The sequence below is a fragment of the Vidua macroura genome, chromosome 7 (genome assembly GCF_024509145.1).
Source record: "Vidua macroura isolate BioBank_ID:100142 chromosome 7, ASM2450914v1, whole genome shotgun sequence".
Classification (NCBI taxonomy): Eukaryota; Metazoa; Chordata; class Aves; order Passeriformes; family Viduidae; genus Vidua; species Vidua macroura.
The window spans coordinates 34,973,516-34,991,261 of NC_071577.1; the positions used below are offsets into that span (position 1 = coordinate 34,973,516).

Sequence of the window (17,746 nt, forward strand, 5' to 3'; positions counted from 1 at the left end):
CCTTACATTAGTGTGTTACTGAATTCCAGAGATTCCTGACTGTCCAACCCAGGAGGTGTAAACCTTCTCCTCCTCTCCCCATCAGGGTGAGAGGTGGAGGCTCCATGCAGGTGCTGGTGGAGGGGCACATACATCCTGTTTGTAGGAAACCCAGTATGGGTTCTGCATCCTCAGTAGGGTCAGCATAGGAGTTTTTGCAGACAAATGGCAGGAATCCCTTGTGGAAGTCAAATTCCCACGTATTTCCAGCAAGGAGATCATGACACAAGAGGCAAATCCTGGTTTTAGGCAAACCGTAGAGGATCACACATTCCAAAGGAGAGCATTTACAACAAAGAATTGATCCCCTGAGCTTTGAATATGTGATGGTTTCCTTGGCAGTTCTCCTCTGATTAGCAGCTGTTCCCTGCATCCTCACTGTGCCATTGCTGGCACAAACTTCCTCTGGTTCCACACCTATTGATTAGATCTTCAAATGTATAATTCTGGGAACATAAATAATTTTGAAGATGATAAGGAAGTTAATGCAGTGCTCCTGCATTGCTTAAGACCTTTTAAAATACACCAAAAAGCATCTCCTACTGTGAGTGACAGGGTGACATTTTAAGTGTGTTCAACTGATTGTAAAAAACCCATTGCTGGTCTTGAGGGGAAAAAAGCAAGTGGGAGCCACTGTTAAAAAGCAAATCTTTCTCTTTGGGATTGTTTTGAGAATTCATAGGTTTGGGTTTTGGGTTTTTTTTTAATTCTAGACATTAGAAAATATGAATGTAGTTCCAATATAGTGTGATAGAAAAATGAAGAGTGTTGTCTGTGGCCTTTTATAGTGGAAACTCTTGTACTGAAAAAAAATTATTGTTTTGACCTATTTATTTCTCAGAATTCTTCTTATTATTTCTATATTGATATGTATATAAATAATTATATATGTCTGTAGAAGAAGTATATTTTTGAAAACTCTTCTTGTCTTCTCCAGTCATTTAGTCATTCTTTGAGTCACTTCAAACTGGAAATACTGCAGTTTGATAAGTGCCCATTTCCCCAAGAATATTCTCCCTTCATCTTCTGCTCCCACCAGCCATTTCTAAGCACTCTAACCCAATGGACAGCTGCATGAGTTTTTCACACACCATTAATCTCAGACCACAACAGAAGTTTCAGCTTCTAAAAGTGAAACAGTAATTTAGAACAGCAAGTTACACACTGACTAAAGTGAAACACTGTGTTAAAAACCTGGAATCTGGCTGCATACAGTAAATCTACACTAATACTTCTTTAAGATGCTTTAGATTAGCACTGCTCTAAATCCAGCTAGTTATGCTCTTGTTTCCATTTTATTGTGGATCTGCAGCAGAAGGGAGGGAGAGAATGCAAGAGCTGCCAGGTGTGTGCAGAAGTGTTCTTGAGATTCCTGCTAGCAAACCTGCTGCTGGATGAATGCACTCAGTAGGAGCCATTCTGTTCTGCAGATGAAGTCCATTATTTTAAAAGAATCCACTGCCAAGAAATCCAAAGGAGCATTTCCCTTGGTTATATAAAGGCAATGTTTCTTCCTTCTTCTTGAGTTTTGTTTACTGAATTTTTCTAAAGTGCTGTTTCCACAAGGCTTCAGGTACATGCTCATAAGGCATCATGCAGACATGAGGCACCTCAACAGCATCACAGCTCTTCATCTGATGAGAATGAAACAATTCCACTCTCTAGAAATAGCCTCAGTGCTTCATCTCTCAGAGCATCCTCAGCCCTTGATCATAACCTTAGCCAAGGAATACTGATTTTCCACTAAAGGATGCCATCTTCAGTAGTTTGGTGTATGCCTGGGTATTTCAGGACTGGGATGATGAGCATGGAGTGGCTCAGATGGAGCCTCCTTTTTCTTGTTCACATGGGGTTTAGTGCTGATAGGTGATGGCTGACTTGGGTTGGTGTTTTGGTAGAATGTGTGACATGAATTGGTGGTCTCTGCTCTAGATCTGGTCACTTCCTTTAGAACATGGCACAGACAGCCCACAGTGCAGTAAGGACTTTTGCTGTTGCAGGGTTTAAATCATGTGAGTGCTCTTCTTGGGCTGTATCATCAAAGGAGGGTAGAAGAAACATCTGTTCCTTATGGGCAAGCCCTGCTCTTGGCTTCTTAAGAGAAGCCCAAAATGTCTGTGCTCATCTAATTTGGTATTAATTAAGAATCAGTAAATTAATTAATTTCACTAAAAGGCATAAAGGGCAGACCTCAAAGATGCTATTAATCCTTTATGAATGCGTCCTCTTCCACGCCTTTGATAATGGCACACTTTCATGTGTGGCCCTGCCCCTGCCTCCAAGCTTCTTTGGCGATCTCCATCTATCTTCTCATAACTGGGGATACTGTTGCAGACCAAATTTGTATCTTTGAAGACTTCTTGTATACAATCAACTGTGTTTCTTCTGTCATTTGCTAACCTCATTGATGTGTGCCTCTGTTCCCTTTCCCCATCCCGTAGGGTGGACAGTGTGGAGATGGATTGCAAGTCCGCAACCTCACGTGTGTAGTGCATGATGCATCGGTTTCTGCTACATCCAAACCAGTAGAAAATGCATTATGTGGGGAGCTAACATCGAAAGAAAGTGTGCTGCAGTTACCCTGCTCTGTGCCTTGCCCAGGTAAAGGCTTTGGAAAGTCACAGTGAATTTTCTGCCTGTGGTAGCTGTCTGAGGTGGACATGCTCCCATAGTTCTGACTACTGTCAGCCCTTGTAGCACAAATCTGTGCTTCAGCAGATCAGGTAAATGCTCAGTCTGCTGTTTCTAGACCATCTAAGAAAGTCTTCCTTTGTTTTTTGAGAAAATGAGATACCACATGAAGCAGAAAATCCAGATATTGTTTACTACTGAGAGATATCCCAGGGATATTAAAGCTGTTGTATGCTTAGGTTAGCCTTATCCTTCAAGGCTAATTCTCTTTGAAAACCTGTGATTTCTTGTTTCAACGTGCAGGCGACTGCCACCTGACAGAGTGGTCAGAGTGGAGCTCCTGTGAGCTCACCTGCATCAGTGGCAGGAGCTTTGAGACCACCGGGCGCCAGTCTCGATCCAGGGCCTTCGTCGTGCAGTCTGCAGAGAAGCAGGAGAGCTGCTCGGGACAGGAGATGGAGACACGGCCCTGCTCAGGTAGCGCAGTCACAGCGCTGCTTCCTGCCCGTCAGGAGTTTCTCCTGGGCTGCTTGCAAGGTGGGGAGTAACTGGTGTTGGTGTTGCAGGAGGGAAGTGTTACGACTACCTGTGGCAAAGCAGCCTTTGGCGGGACAACGTGCGCACGGTGTGGTGTCAGCGCTCGGATGGAATGAATGTCACAGGTATGTCCCCAAATGGCCTCGCACACTTGTGAGTGAAATGTCTGCACAGAGGCTTTTCTGCTTCTGCATCTGTTGCTCAGAGGGAGTTCGCTCTTCCACAGTTTCAGTTTGAATTTTTGTGTGTAGGAAAGACAGGTGGGAGCTCACCAGCCCTGCTGTCAGCTCAGCATCACACACATATTGCAGAGGAGTATTTGGGCTAATTGCCCTTACTGTCTGGCTGGTCTTGGGAAGAAATGAGTGCACTCATACTGAAGGGCTCTCTGGGCTGGCTTGCACAGCCCTCAGTTCAACCTTCCTGCGGCTGTGAAGAGCAGAAGAGAGCATCACATGCGTGGTGGAGACCGCATCTTCTGTACCTCCTCTTCTTTTCAAAACACAGGAGTCTCAAATCACTCAAACTGAGAGATTCCTGCTGTTGCTGTGACCTACAAATTTTGCCTGTGAAGGATGAAGAGGGGAATTCATGGTCAGAACTTTGAAGCTCTGTGAGATTGACAAAGGCAGTGGGGCTGCATATCCATGGGATCTCTTTCAATATGCACAGGGTAAATGAGGAGAGAGTAGAAATGAAAACACAGATGTTCATGTCTAGTTCTATTTATAATGACTAGTTAGGATAATAACAAAAGTCTTATGTGCAAAGGTTGCCAAGTATTTAAGAACTCATTAACATGTTTTTATTCCTATAGAAGCACAGGCTTTCCCAAGTGAGGATGGGCAAGGGCGTTGTGTGGATTATGTCTTTTTATGTAGATAAGCCATTAATGAGGACACAGAAGATCTGCATCTAATTCTGGATTCTGTCCCAAACTTCCTATGTGGCCAGTGGCAAATTGCTTAAATCTGTATATCTCTGTTCTCCATTAACAAGATGGGTATGATAATAATTCCCTGCCTTGTTAAGGCAAATTAATTAATGCAATGCCTACAGATATTATGTTAATGTTCTTAATAGACTAGTATTTAACTATATAAAATAAGCAGGCAAGCACTTCTTACACTGTGGTGATCTAAGATAAAAACGATTTGAAACATGCCCTTGGAGGCACTCAGTGTTGTCTTTTGCAGGAGGGTGTTCTCTTCGGACAAAACCTGCCGAAGTCCGGCACTGCAGCCCGCCGTGCAGAAAACCCTTCTCCTACTGCACACAGGTAACTGCTCGCTGCAGAACAGGACTGGGAAATTAACTCTGCAAGATTTAATCAGATTGCATCTTAGATTGCATTCCAGGACTTAGAAAACAGTTTCGTTTGTCCGTGATACCACCTCGAGGATGTTGTGGGAATTTCATCCTGAAAGAAAACCATGAACCTGCACAAACGATGTGGTGTTGCAAGTTTGTTCTGTGGAGGGGTTTTGGTTTTAATTTTAAAATTACACCTCTTGGTTTAATTTTAATTCAGTGCTGTTGTACTGTTCTTTAGAAAAGGGACTGTTTAAAACCTTTGTAAAAGAGGAGATAAAGGAGCATCAATCACCTGTTTGGATCAGACCCTCAGACAGACATTAGAGATATAAGACAATTAGCAAAGGAAAGCAATATTAAAAAGCCATTTTAAAATAGAAATCCAGAAAACTGAGTATCTATTTAGCAAACCACAGACTTCTAAAAAACCTCTTGAAGAAACTGCTTAGTCTGATCCAGGGTAATGGATTTTTGGTCATAAGAAAGCTTCATTTTAGATAGCCTTGTGAAATACTGGAGTGGAAACATGAGGAGGGTTTGGGTCTGCAGGAGGATTGGTTTTGGTTTGTCTGTTCTATTGCCCAGCAGGGTCAGTGGGAAAATTGTTACTTGCAAGAGAAGTTTGCCACAGATTCCTGTTGTTAAGCCTGTTGGGATGAAAATGTTTGAATGTTGGACTTCTCTGTAATTACTGACTCTTTTTCAACCAATTCCCCAAATATATTTGGGCTTTTTTTGAACTGAAACGGGCTTGCAGGTACCAGTTCTGGCTGGTTTGGTTTGGTGGTGGCGAATTTGCGTGTGCAGGTTATACCTTGCAGTTTGTTCAAGCTTTCCCTACAGTGTGCACTGTTCTCTGAGAGGGCACTGCTTGGTTTAATGCTGATTTCCCTTTTATCTCCCAGAGAGGAGTCTGCGGCTGTGAGCGGGGATATACAGAAGTAATGAGATCAAATGGGCTCCTGGATTACTGCGTGAAGGTACCAGGTTTAGAAGATAAGAAAGCTGATGTTAAGACCATTACCGGAAAAAATAAACCTGTCAACTCCAAAATGCATGACATTTTCAAAGGATGGTCTATTCAACCTTTTAATCCAGGTGAAAAACTTAAATATGAATGGAATAGATTGTGTTTAGAAGGTTTTTGTAGAAGAAAGGTACAAGCTTTGTAGATGATAGCATCAGAGATTGTGTCTGGGAGCTGCAGAGCGACCTCCCAGTTTCCAGCTCGTGTGCTGTCTTTCATGCCTTTGTGCTTGTACAGAGGAATCACAATCTCTTATGTTGAGAGATAGCAAAGACAGAATGAAGCAATAATATTGTGCAAAAGTATGCTCATATGTGATTTTGGGGGATGTTTAGAACTATTATCTGATGATGTTTTTAGAAGTAATATGTTTGGACTAGGAAAGATATTGATCACTAGTGCTTCAGAAGTTTCAGAGCAGAAAATGCTTAAGATTTCATTAAAGAAAACATTGGTTGTTTCTTGCCATATTTCAAAATTATATGAAAAGAACAGGGTAGAAAGTGTACAGTTTAGTCTTGAGGGTCGAAGTTACATTAAAAATGTCCCACAGACAAGCTGCTGTGCCCAGGCAGCTCATCCCAGGTGGATCTTCGACATCCATAGCACAAAATCCTCCCAGCTGGAACCACAGACTGCATGTGCCCAGACTAGTCCATTGCTCTAATATCTGATTCCCATTTTGACTGTTGTTCTGATGAATTCATTCAAAACAAATTTCTGAAATGCAAATAGGACTTTAAAAATGGGAAGCAAATGTGTCAGGCACATCAGGTTTTACTGAAATGCATCTGTTCTCCTCGTGTTATAAAATACTGGCAGTGCAGTTCCTCCCCTCTTCAGGTACCTGACATTGCATTTGTTTGCAATTAGTTCCTAATGAACACAAGACTTTAGAAAACATGTAGTGAAAGGTTCCCTAAGGGGTTTCAGGGAGCCATAATTCTGTCTGATCTATGTGATCACACTTTGAATGTTACATTTACATATTTGATTTGCAGACAGTGGTTAACCTTTGCGTTGGCAGTCTCTGGGCTCACAGAGCTCAGTCCAAAGCCTTTTAAAGTTGGCTGCTTTTCGATCAAACCCTTCATCCCAGTTCACCCACACGGTTGACCTGCAGTTTGGGTCACAGGTTTGGGGTTAATTGCCTTTTTGTCAACACCCTGGCTCTCTGTAGGCTGTTTTACTTGGTTATCATCTCTTTGCCTGCTACCTTTACAGGGTTAGAAAAAGGGAGGGAGGTGTAGGTGCATGCTGCAATCCTCCCTTTTTAAATCAGCATTTGAGTCTGCAGCACTAAAAGCTTCTGGAGGGCTTTACCTCACTGCAGCACCTGTGAGCCAACTCTCACCCAAGGTCTGCAACAGAAATAGTGACTGAGGCACTTGTACAGAACACAGTGTTGCCTAATTTACAGCAGAAATTGTAGAAACAATATATGGGAAGGGAATAAAGGTGCCCCATGTGTGCTAAGTGTATCACCAGCCCTGTGGCATCCTGCAGTTAACTCTTCAATCTGTATGTGCTCTTCAGACCCCAGCTCAAAGCTAGTTCTCTTCAAATCCCTCCCCTTTGTCTAACTTCATGACAAAACGTGTAATTGCTCCCCTCAAAGAGGCTCTCAGGCTCACTAGTCTGGGGATTTGCAGAGGTTACTGCTGGCTGAGCCAGGAAACCACTGTTACCTCCCTGTTCTGCTCTTGACAGCAGGTCTGTGGTGAGAGCTGCCTGTATGGATGGCATTTAACACCCTGCAGCACCACAGTCCTTGACATTGTGCTGGTCAGTGAAAGTACCTGTGCCTTCTCCAGCTTATCTGTGGTTTCCCTTCCCATTTACAGTTTGGAACACTAATTTTATTTTGATTAAATGAGGCTGATGTTTTTGTTCTTCTATAAATGCTCTGCAGGAGTGCATAGAACTGATTTCAAATCAGGCTGTGTTTTTCCTCTCTTAACTACACTCTGAGAGGCCAGAGTTCAGGTACAGAAACTTTTCTTCAACTTGAGAGGCAATTTAAATAGCAGTTTAAATTGTCAGATGGCATGGTCCAGTGCCTTTCTGCTGGGGATGGAGAGCAGAGCTGCCTTCACAGCAGACATGCTGTGATGCCTTTATGGGGCTGTGACAGTCCCTTTGCAGGATTGCTAAGTATTTCTTGGCCATCTCCAGATGAGAGGGCAACAAATTTCATACTGGACTTCCGCTAAATAACTCAAACAAACCAAGCCAGTCCTGATGAACAGAGCTTTTCTCACATGGGAGATAGTCTGCAAGTGTTTTGAGGGGCAGAAAAAAAATCTGTGAGAGGTACTCAGCCTTTCCCCAAAGTCTGGAAGAAAAACAAGGAAGAATGGGATCTGATTAAATGTGTTTCCATTTGAAAAAATTTGTCATTCAAACATAAAATGAAAACCAGGCTCAGTGATTGTCCCTCTCACTTGACTGAATTTGAAATGGCCTCTGTCAAACCGTGTCTGTGGGCACAGCACAGGTTCCTGTTCCTGCCTCCAGTGTGCATTTGCAGCTCTGTTGATGTGAATCAGCTCAGACTGCTGCGTGGAAAAGTACCAAAGCTGCTCCCTGCAAGGAAAGCTGTGCAGCCAGAAACGCAGCGAGGAACAGAAATATTGATCTTTCAAAAATTGCTGTTATTATTAATGCAAAGCTTGTAATTAAGGACCTGCCCAAGTGAAGTGTTCTGAGTCAAGGGAATGTTTGAACAGACTCAAGCCCACATGTGCATGGAGGGGTTCCTGCAGGGGTCCTGGGTCACTGCAGCCCAAAGAGCCAAATCCACAGCCTTACCTTGTCTTAAAGCCAGTTTTGTCTGCTGTTCTGTGGTCCAACCAGAAAGCTCTTTCCCAGCTTTATCCCTCTTACTGTTACAAAGCCTATTCTTGTTTTTATTCTAAGCTGAATTTATTCCCATTTGTTGCCCAAGTGTTTCCCAGTTCTAAGCAGCTTTTCCACTTGTGCTTGCTGGTATTTACCCCAACTGACCCCCAAGTATTTATAGAGAACAATCCCATCCCTTCTCAGCCTTCAGCTAAACACATGAGGTGTTGCCTGTGTCTGTCTGGGTCAGCTCAGTGTTGAACTGCCTCTGCCAGAGCAGCCACTGGGCTCTGGAGGGAATGTACCCTAATTATCCTGTGCCTCTGCCCCTTTCCATTAAAGTTTTGTCTTTAAAATCAGGGATTTTTTCAGAAATCTTCCTATCAAAAGTATGGGGTTTATTAATTATAGCCAGTCCCTGCTGTGTTCCCCATTAATGATGCTACTAATGTCTCTTTAATTGATCTCTTAAAACTTTGTGTATTTTAGAATAAAGTGTTTTATTCTCTCCTCTTCTTCCTCTGTCCTTTTTCCTTGTCTTCCAACAGATGGTAAACTGAAGATATGGGTATATGGAGTATCAGCTGGAGGGTTCTTCATCATCATTTTCCTGATTTTTACATCCTACCTGATGTGGTGAGTATGGCAGGTATTCTGTTCTTAAATGACAGCTAGTTTGCTTTTATTTAAACAATCCAAAAGACACCACAACACTGCATTGCAGGCATTTAATGCTCAAGGCTTCAGGAAAGGATGGAGGCTGGACTACCTAAGTGCTTTCATTTGGCCCCTACATCAGAGTAATTAAAACTCTCCAAACTGTAAATGTTAACAGCTGTTATTGTGAAGAAGTTTGGTGGCCATGCAGGAAAAGAATTATTTTTGGTTATCAATAGGCCCTTATATTTATTCAGACTTCTGCTGGGATTAGAAAGGGGTTTTATTGTATTCTTCAAAAAAAGATAAAGTAAAACTGAAGAAAGGCAAGGAGAGTGATTGGAACAAGGAGCTGGCTTCTGCTCAAGGAAGGACTAAATAGAATAGGGACATTCAGTTGAAAAATTATGTTTGATGTGGGAATACAATAGAGATCTATGAAATCATGAATGGGGGAGAAAAGGGTGCTATGGAATTTTTATCTCCCACAATAAAAGAAGTAGGAGGCATCCGATGAAATGGTTGTTTAAAATAAACAAAAGATATTATTTTTCCCACAGTGCATTATTACCTTGTGAGCTTGCTGCTGCCAGGGCTGTGCATGCCAGGAAGATAAATGGATTCAGAGATGGCTTAAGAGTTCATGGGAGATTGGGTCTCTTGGTGTTAATTGTGGTTTCTTGGCTGTTCGCTACAGCTCAGAAAATCCCTAAATAGGTTTTTGCAGTGAATACATCAGGTGAAAAACCATGTCCTGTGCCTAAAGCTGCTCTTACCAGCCATTGTTGAGGACAGGGTAGCAGGTCTGCACCTTTAGTGCAGGGGCTCTGGGGTTTGACTGGGGGTGAGGGGTGTGAGCCCTCCTGCAGCGCTGCCGTCGCACGGGCAGGGCAGGGGAGCCCAGCCTGACAGAGCTCGCCTTGCCCTCCCTGCTTTGAGTGCTTGGGAAGGCACTGCCATTGATGCCTCTGGGAGGGCAGAAAAGGAGAAGGGGGAAGCATCCAGGTGTCCTGCAATTCCCAAGGAGTTGGCCTGAACTTACAAACATTCACAGTTCAAGCTGGCCCAAGCCCTGTCCAGTCAGGGCAGGCAACCAGAGAGTCGCAGCCGTGGCCTGACAGCATCACTGCCCACTTTCATCCAGCAGTTTATTCCCTTTCACTCTCTTAGTCTTTCTCTCATTCTCTCTCTTGGGTTAAAAGCTCAAATAACAGCTTAGGAGCTGCAACTCCCTTATTTTCCAAGCCATGTAGCTCCATTTCTCTGTGGCTTCACAGCAGAGGATATAGAGGATTTTTTAAATAACATTACACACTTCTCCATCACTTGGAGGCTGCTGAGGAAATGCATTTTTCAATAATAATTATTGTTGCTTCAATACCATGCCAAAGAAATATGAGAATATCCCACTCCCAGACAGCTCATGTTCCAATTTTTCTGCGAGGTGTTCCTTGTTTTGTCAGCTGTGAGAAGAGATGGGAGACAAATGTGCTTTATTTCCTCTGCAGATGGGGAGCACAGCTGGCTGCCCCTTCCTGGCAGGCTGTGTGTCCCTACCACACACATGAAAGCACCAGAGCGGCCATGTGGTGCCACCCAGTTACAGCATTCAGTAGCCACTATGGAAAGTTGATTTTTTAAATTGAAATCTGGGCATTGACGATGTCTCTGAGCTTGTTACAGTTTGTAATTTTGTCTTCTGTAATGCTTTTCCCGCAGCAAAAAAACGAAGCAGCATCAAAGCCCTCCACCACAGCAGAAGCCTCTAACCCTGGCCTATGATGGAGACATTGATATGTAACATAAACAAGAAATCCAAATGTAGACATCGACTGCCTTAACTGCTTTCTTTTTTGGAACTCTCTGACTTCTCAGTTTTTTGAGGAATCTCCTGATGTATAATATCCTGAGCAGAACAGAAGTATTGCAAGCTGAAAATTTTGCCACCTCTTTATTAAAAAAAAAAAATGGAGTAAAAAACTTGGATCTTGTGAAACTTTTCAGAAGAGAACAGCAACTACATCCCTTCCTGTTGAACAATGGGAATAAAAAAAATGAAAGAGAGAATCTACAGACATCAAAAGGAATTAGTTAAAAAAAAAGGCATGACAATCCCAAGGAAATAGTGACATTTACTGTAAATGACAAGTTTGACACAGCATCATTATGCACTATATTAGTGCAGGGTTCTTTATTCTTCACATACTTCAACAATGAGTTTTCTAGTGTTTACATTTCGTTCAAAGACTTTAAAACCAGATCATGTATTTTGAGAAATGCAAGGAAGAATGAGTTGAAGTGTCTGAAGTTACCAGGTTTTTTAAAGTTTCTTCCTTCTTATCCTGTTTTCTAGTCTGGAATATGATTTTGCTTCATTTCCACCTACAGGACAGAATAAGGATTGTTATGAAAAAGCATAGGTGGTTTCTTAACCAAGAATATTTTCTAAAGAGCTGAGTAGATAGGTGTTTTAATGAATGGCTAGAGGATTTGATTGTTTAAAAAGAATTTTAAATTAAATTAAACCATGTAGATACATTATGGCCAGTTTAAATTGTTATTCAGTTTAATTAAAACAAACTCTGCTTTTTGTATTTAAATTTTCTTATCTGAAATATTTCTAAATTCCTTTTTTTGAATTTAATTACCTGACCTCATTTAATATACATCAAACACAAATGCAGTTTGTAGAAGGTCTTGCTTTTTTAAATGTTTCAGAACCACTGAGAAGTTACATGTTGTAAAATTCTGGGAACATTTGAAGAGGGTAAGTGTTTATAATAGTGTGTGTTGCAAGTAAGAAAGTGCCATCTTGTGGTATTGACTTGTATTTATAAGCAAATAAAATGCTAAAGAGAGTGAGAAAATTGCTTCTGGTATGTTGAATTAAATGTGTGTAAACGACTTGTGTTATTAGTCATTTACTGAGCTGAGATTGGCCTCGGATTTCAAACTCCTCTGGCTTTATTTTGTGCTGCAGTGATTAGTGAGAGAAATAGTGCAGACAAGTACAAGCCAAGAGAATAATTGCTGGTCTGGAGAATGCTTGGTCTTATTTTTAACTCGATGCTGCTGCTTATTCCAATAATCAGAAGAGAAAAAGAAGAATTGTTACCAGCCCAGCACCTGTGTGCTCCTTCCCCATCCAAAGGTACCTGGATCATCACAACAGATGGGTATGACTGGGGGGGCAGAAGGCTTTGCTCATCTTGTCATGTTGCTATTCACAGCTTTGTAAAGCGGTTTGAATGTTGTGGTTTTATTGGAAAAATGGTGGAATTGTAGATAGGTTTCCTTCCCTTGGGATCCCACCCACCCAGCATTGCTCCTGCAGTATCAAATTCAGATGGTGTTTTGCTGCTAAGGCAAGGTCAGGAATGTGCTCTTCTCTTCCCTCAGTACAAAGACAGGCTGATGGAATGGTGAGGGGAAATTGTCTCATGTGTTTCTGGTCCTGAAGATGTTCTGCTGGCCCTGCTTTCCACCTTAGAGCTACAACTGTTTATGGAATATAAAGCAGGACCTGGTGTTTCCCAGTAACACTGGGGTCCTAAATCTTTTTTCAACAATGCCCTGTAGTGAACCATTGAGTAACATCTACAGAGGAAGAATTACAAGGGGAATAATGACCTGGTGCCATTAGGAACAACACTGACAGATCTTAATATATTTTGTCTGTGGGATACCATGTCAGCAGAGTGGTACTCTCTGAATAATGAAGGAATGAGCTCAATTAAGCATGCTGTTCAGCAAGGCATTGGAGTGGGCAAGGTGGTGTAATAATAGCAAAAATGACAGCTGGAACATGTGGTCATTGCCCTCAGCATCAGGGTAAATTACAGTCCAAACTATGATGAAGAGAAGGCTCTGGGGAGACCTCAGAGCATCTTCCAGTCCCTAAAGGGAGTACCAAGAGAGCTGGAGAGGGACTTTGGACAGAGGCATGGAGTGACAGGACAAGGAGGAATGGCTTCAAACAGAGGACAGGTTTAGATAAAATATCAGGAAGAAATTCCTCCCTGTGAGGGTGGTGAGGACTTGGCACAGGTTGTCCAGAGAGGCTGTGGCTGCCTCTGGAAGTGTTCAAGACCAGGCTGTATGGGGCTTGGAGCAACCTGGGATAGTGGAAGGTGTCCTTGCCCACAGTAGGGGGTCCCCTTGTGACCCCAACTGTTCTGTGACTCAGTGATTCTGTGTCTAGTGCAGGACATGTCAGATCCTGGGGCAGATGAGGAGCTCCAGGTGCAGCACTGCAAAGTGTGTTCACATTGAGGAGAGGGATCTGGGGGTGTGGTCCAGTGTGGTGCCCCTCTCCCACTCTGTGTCCCCACTTGGGCACCTTCTGGCCAAGAGGGGCTGGCCACAGTTCCCTCTGAGGCTGAGCACTGCTTGCAGAGCTGCAGGCACGGGGTTGGTGCGTGGGGACCAGACAAAATCTGCTGCAGAGCTGTTGCAGTTCAGTGCTGCCTTTAGGGAATTGTTCAGAAATGCCCAGGAAATGAGTACACCTGTTTGATTTGGTAAAATAAAATAAAATAAAATAAAGCAGCAGGGAAGGCTCGTGGGGCTGCTGCTGGAGGCAGTGAGTGGCTGCTGGCTGCGCACCGTCTGCCGGCGCGTACGGGAATCCGTGTCTGCTCCTCGTCCAGCTTGGACAGCGTGGTGAGTCAAATGTCACAAGGTAATTGCATGTATTTGATAATTTGGGATTGAATTAAGCTGTGAAATTGAACCAGTGGCCCTGCAGGGTCCATGAGGCTGCAAATACAGCATAGTGCAAAAGCAGGAATCGGTCACTTAGGCAGATGCCAAGGTTATTGCTCTTTGTAAGAGCCCTGGATATCCTGCTGGGGGGGATTCCCAACCTCCTGTGGGAGCACTGGAGTCAATTCCTGCCTTTCATTGTTCAAAATGAGTCATGACATGGAGAAAGGATTACTCCACTTCTTGCCTATTTGGGATTTCTGAACTTTTTGCTGATGTGGGTGGGGCTGGTGCTGTCCCCTGCTGAAGACAGGAGAGAGGTCTTGATCCCTCAGGAAGGAATTCCTCTACTCCCAGCTCGAGCATCTCATCAGCACACATATGTATTGTGAGATTATGAGTGAAAGCATCAGTGGGTGAAGAATTTCTTCCTGATATCTAATCTAAATTTACCTTCTTCAAAGCCATTCTCCCTTGTCCTATCACTCCATGCCTCTGTCCAAAGTCATTCTCCAGCTCCCTTGGAGCCCTTTAGGCACTGGAAAGGGTTCCCAAGTCTGCCTAGAGCCTTCTCCAGCCTTAAAACCCCCAATTCTTTTAGCCTTTCTTCATAGCAGAGGTGCTCCAGCCCTCTGTATTTTTTCTAAATGTATAATGTAATTTGCACTTGAGAGTGGAAGGAGAAATGTAGTTTAAATATAATTTTAAGTCCTGTTTTCAACTGGGAGGTCATAATGCAGAAAAAAATTACCTCACTTTTCTGAAAGATGGATCAGGCTACCTGATGTATTAACGTGCCTCGGGAAGATTATGGTTCTGTCTGGTTTAAAATGTAATTTAAATGAATGAACTTCCACGTCTTACAGCTGTGACACACACCTGTCCTGGACAGGAGCTTGATTTATATCACCTTTGTGAAGATCTGTCTGAGCCCAGGCTGTTACGTGCCATCCATATGGATGTGCTCCTTGATTCCCGGAGCCACGACCTGGCAGGTGACTCAGTTGCTGTCACTTAGCTGCTGACATGACTTGTGCCACCAGCCATGCCATTGAGCTATTGAGATGTCACACGACCTGATCCCCAGTGCTGGTGACGGGCTGTGCCTCCTGCTTCTGTCAGACGGGGAAGATTAAGGAGGTCCCAGGTAATTCCTGCTGGCTTTTTCTGCCGGCACCGCCCCGTGCAGCTGCACGGATGGGGTGGGACGTGCCAGGGAGTTGTCACTGCTTGAGAAAGTTGTACAGCTGTGAGGTTGCCTTAGAGAAATCTGTGTGACCCATCAGGATAACCGGGACTAGAAATGTGAGTGTAAAACACCCGAGGCATTTGCATGAGCTGCTGCTGGATGAAGGGAACAGCACAGTCATTCCCTGTTCCTGCCTGGTAGAAATGAAAGAAGTGTCTTGCTGTGAAATCTGATAGCAAGGAACCCCACTCTGCCTTGGAACAGGTTATTACTTAGCCATGCTTTGAGGCCTGGTTACATTTACATTTGGGGAGAGAAGAGTGGATTTGAATGAATAGTTATAACAGTAATCACGGCGACGGGATGCTTTCTGTGGGAATTTTTAATGTGTGCCCTTTCATCCCACAATCTAATAGAGTTTATTCATATTTTTAAATGTAAACCACTGGTAAAATGGTCACATATGAAATGTCTGAGAAAATAACCGAAACCCCCATATTTGCAGACATTGGTAATTATGCTCATTTGCTTTGATTACATGTTTTGTTACAGTCATGATGGGCTGTAGGCAGATACGCAGGTTAAAGCAATTTATGGGATTTGTCCTGCCTGTGAAGAGATGTTTTGATGGAATGAAAAATCAGATTCCGTTTCCTCCAATAAGAAAAATTGTTACTCTTCTCCTCTGCTTCATGAAAGTTCACCTGCGTGTTATGAATGTTGGGGTTGTCACATGCCAACATGACATTTGGAAAAAAACTCCTCAGACATAATAGCAGTGAAGAATCTTTCAACAGCACATGGGTGAAGTGGAGCACCCAGCATTCATTTTGCAGATGAGGAAGATGGGATTCATAATTTTATAATTTTTGGGTGCAGTCTGGCTCCTAACCCATGTGAGCAGGCTTCAAGTAGCTTTTCTTGCAGAAGTGTCTGAGCAGATGAGTGCAGCCCAGAAATGCTGTTTCCAGGACACTGCCATTACCCAGTGGTCACAACACTGTGCAGCAGCCAGATTGGGCCAAGGAATTATGTGGCATTTCCTCTCTCCATTGCAAATAACCTTTGGTAGCTGTTCTGGACCTCAGGTTTAACAGGAATTTACATTCTCTGTCACTGTTGTAGCATCAGGCAAACCCATAATTGAGGTGGAAAAGGAGGGATGTGTCTGACCTGAAGTCAGTAAACGATTCTTATTGACTTCATTTCATACATTGACCATTCATATGTTGTTGTCTGCTGCTTCCTTAGGGTTTTGCACCTTCACTGAGCTTTGTGAATATGAGTGCATTGATCCTGAAAGACCTCATGTGGCAAATTAAGTGATTTAATTACACAATTTGCGTTTGCTTTCTACATTACAAGTCAATTTAGCTCAGTGACTGGATTAGAGACAAACATCCCAGCAATTGACAGGTCAGACCAGCGAAAGATACAAATGTTCCCTGAGAAGCATTGCCTGTGGCTGCTCTTCTGCAGTGGAAGGGTTGAGCTTCTTGGCTTGTGCACTGGGCACACCAAGTATATCCAAATTTATCTAAGTGAAGTACTTGAGGTGTACCTGAGGATGGAAATCTGGGATTATTTCACTGATGAGATGCAACAGAGATTCAATTTATGTTCATCTGTGCTTTGAGAAAAGCATTTGTGTCAGTCAACATCTGTGTTTTCCCTGTTAATAGTGGATGTTTTAAATCTTTCCTTTGATGAAACAGAGGCCTTGTCCTGCAAGCAATTGTAAGTAGGACTTTGGAGAAGGGATTCCACTGTGACAGAGGGCTTTTTCTTCCAACATACTACACAGAACTAGTGGGTGTTGTAGCACGGCTGAAGCACCAGTGAAGTGTTTGTCTTGAGAGATATGAGAAGGACATTTGCTGAGACCTTGACACTGTGTATGAGCCATCCCTCCCAGTGACAAACATTCTGAGGGACTGCCAGGGAGAGTCACAGCAGAGCCAGGTCATACCACAGCAATGTATAGCAATCTCTTGTTTTCTCTAATGGCCCCACACCACCTTTTTAACTGGGTAAACCACTTCATCTCCCAGTGTCTGACAGTCCTGGAGCAGAGAAAATGGGCTTTTATAACTCTGTCCAGTCCTAGCTCTGGTTTGTATTGCAAGGGGCTGTGCCTGATGGGCTCAGCAGAGGAGCATCAGACACATCCATCTCTCCAAGCTGTGCCCCCTGCCTGACGGCTGCGCTCCGCGGTGACAGCACTGACATTCAGGCAGGTTTCTCATTGCTGCTTCTCCAGTAGAGATGGGCTGAAAATATCACTTCATATACTGAATTCAAGCAGCTGATGGAGCCTGTTGGAGACAGAATTGAGATGAAAAGCTGTAATGCAGATGTGTCACATCACGGTTATGTTGTCACTCTGTTTCTTTTTATGATACGGCAGATCCACAGCAATTAATTTTAAATGCAGTCTCCATTGCTGCAGAGCAGTAACTTGAAATATTTACTACTTTATTTGCTTCATGCCAAGTGAGATTTCAGTCAATTTGTCATTAGAACACTGTTGTCTTCTGAGGAGAGAGTATATTTACATAAACTGCTCTCCAGTAATTCTGTGTTTTCTGCAGGAGTAGATTATGTGCACAAAAGTCTGCTGATGAGCCTGTGGGACTGAAGACAGATGCTGGGGAAAGAGCAGATCTGTTCATTGCCCTCAGTGGGCTGTGGAAAGGCCAAAGAGATCGAGCTCCCATTCCTCTGTCATTCCTCTGCATGCAACAGGAATCCTCACTGACCAAAAAAGCCCCTAAAACCAACAAAACCCCAACCTCTTCATTACTGCA

At 43.3% G+C, this 17,746-nt stretch overlaps 1 protein-coding gene across 1 annotated transcript in view; it reads left to right on the forward strand.

Moving 5' to 3' along the window:
• Positions 1–11,932, forward strand: part of THSD7B (thrombospondin type 1 domain containing 7B) — a 297,299-nt gene extending 285,367 nt beyond the window's left edge. The window contains exons 26-32 of the mRNA XM_053982943.1: positions 2,481–2,640; positions 2,974–3,147; positions 3,237–3,332; positions 4,404–4,486; positions 5,427–5,619; positions 8,938–9,025; positions 10,766–11,932. Of these exons, the coding sequence (XP_053838918.1) occupies positions 2,481–2,640; positions 2,974–3,147; positions 3,237–3,332; positions 4,404–4,486; positions 5,427–5,619; positions 8,938–9,025; positions 10,766–10,847 (876 nt within the window). The 3' untranslated portion in view covers positions 10,848–11,932. The remainder of the gene's footprint in view (positions 1–2,480; positions 2,641–2,973; positions 3,148–3,236; positions 3,333–4,403; positions 4,487–5,426; positions 5,620–8,937; positions 9,026–10,765) is intronic.
• Positions 11,933–17,746: the final 5,814 nt, after the last annotated feature.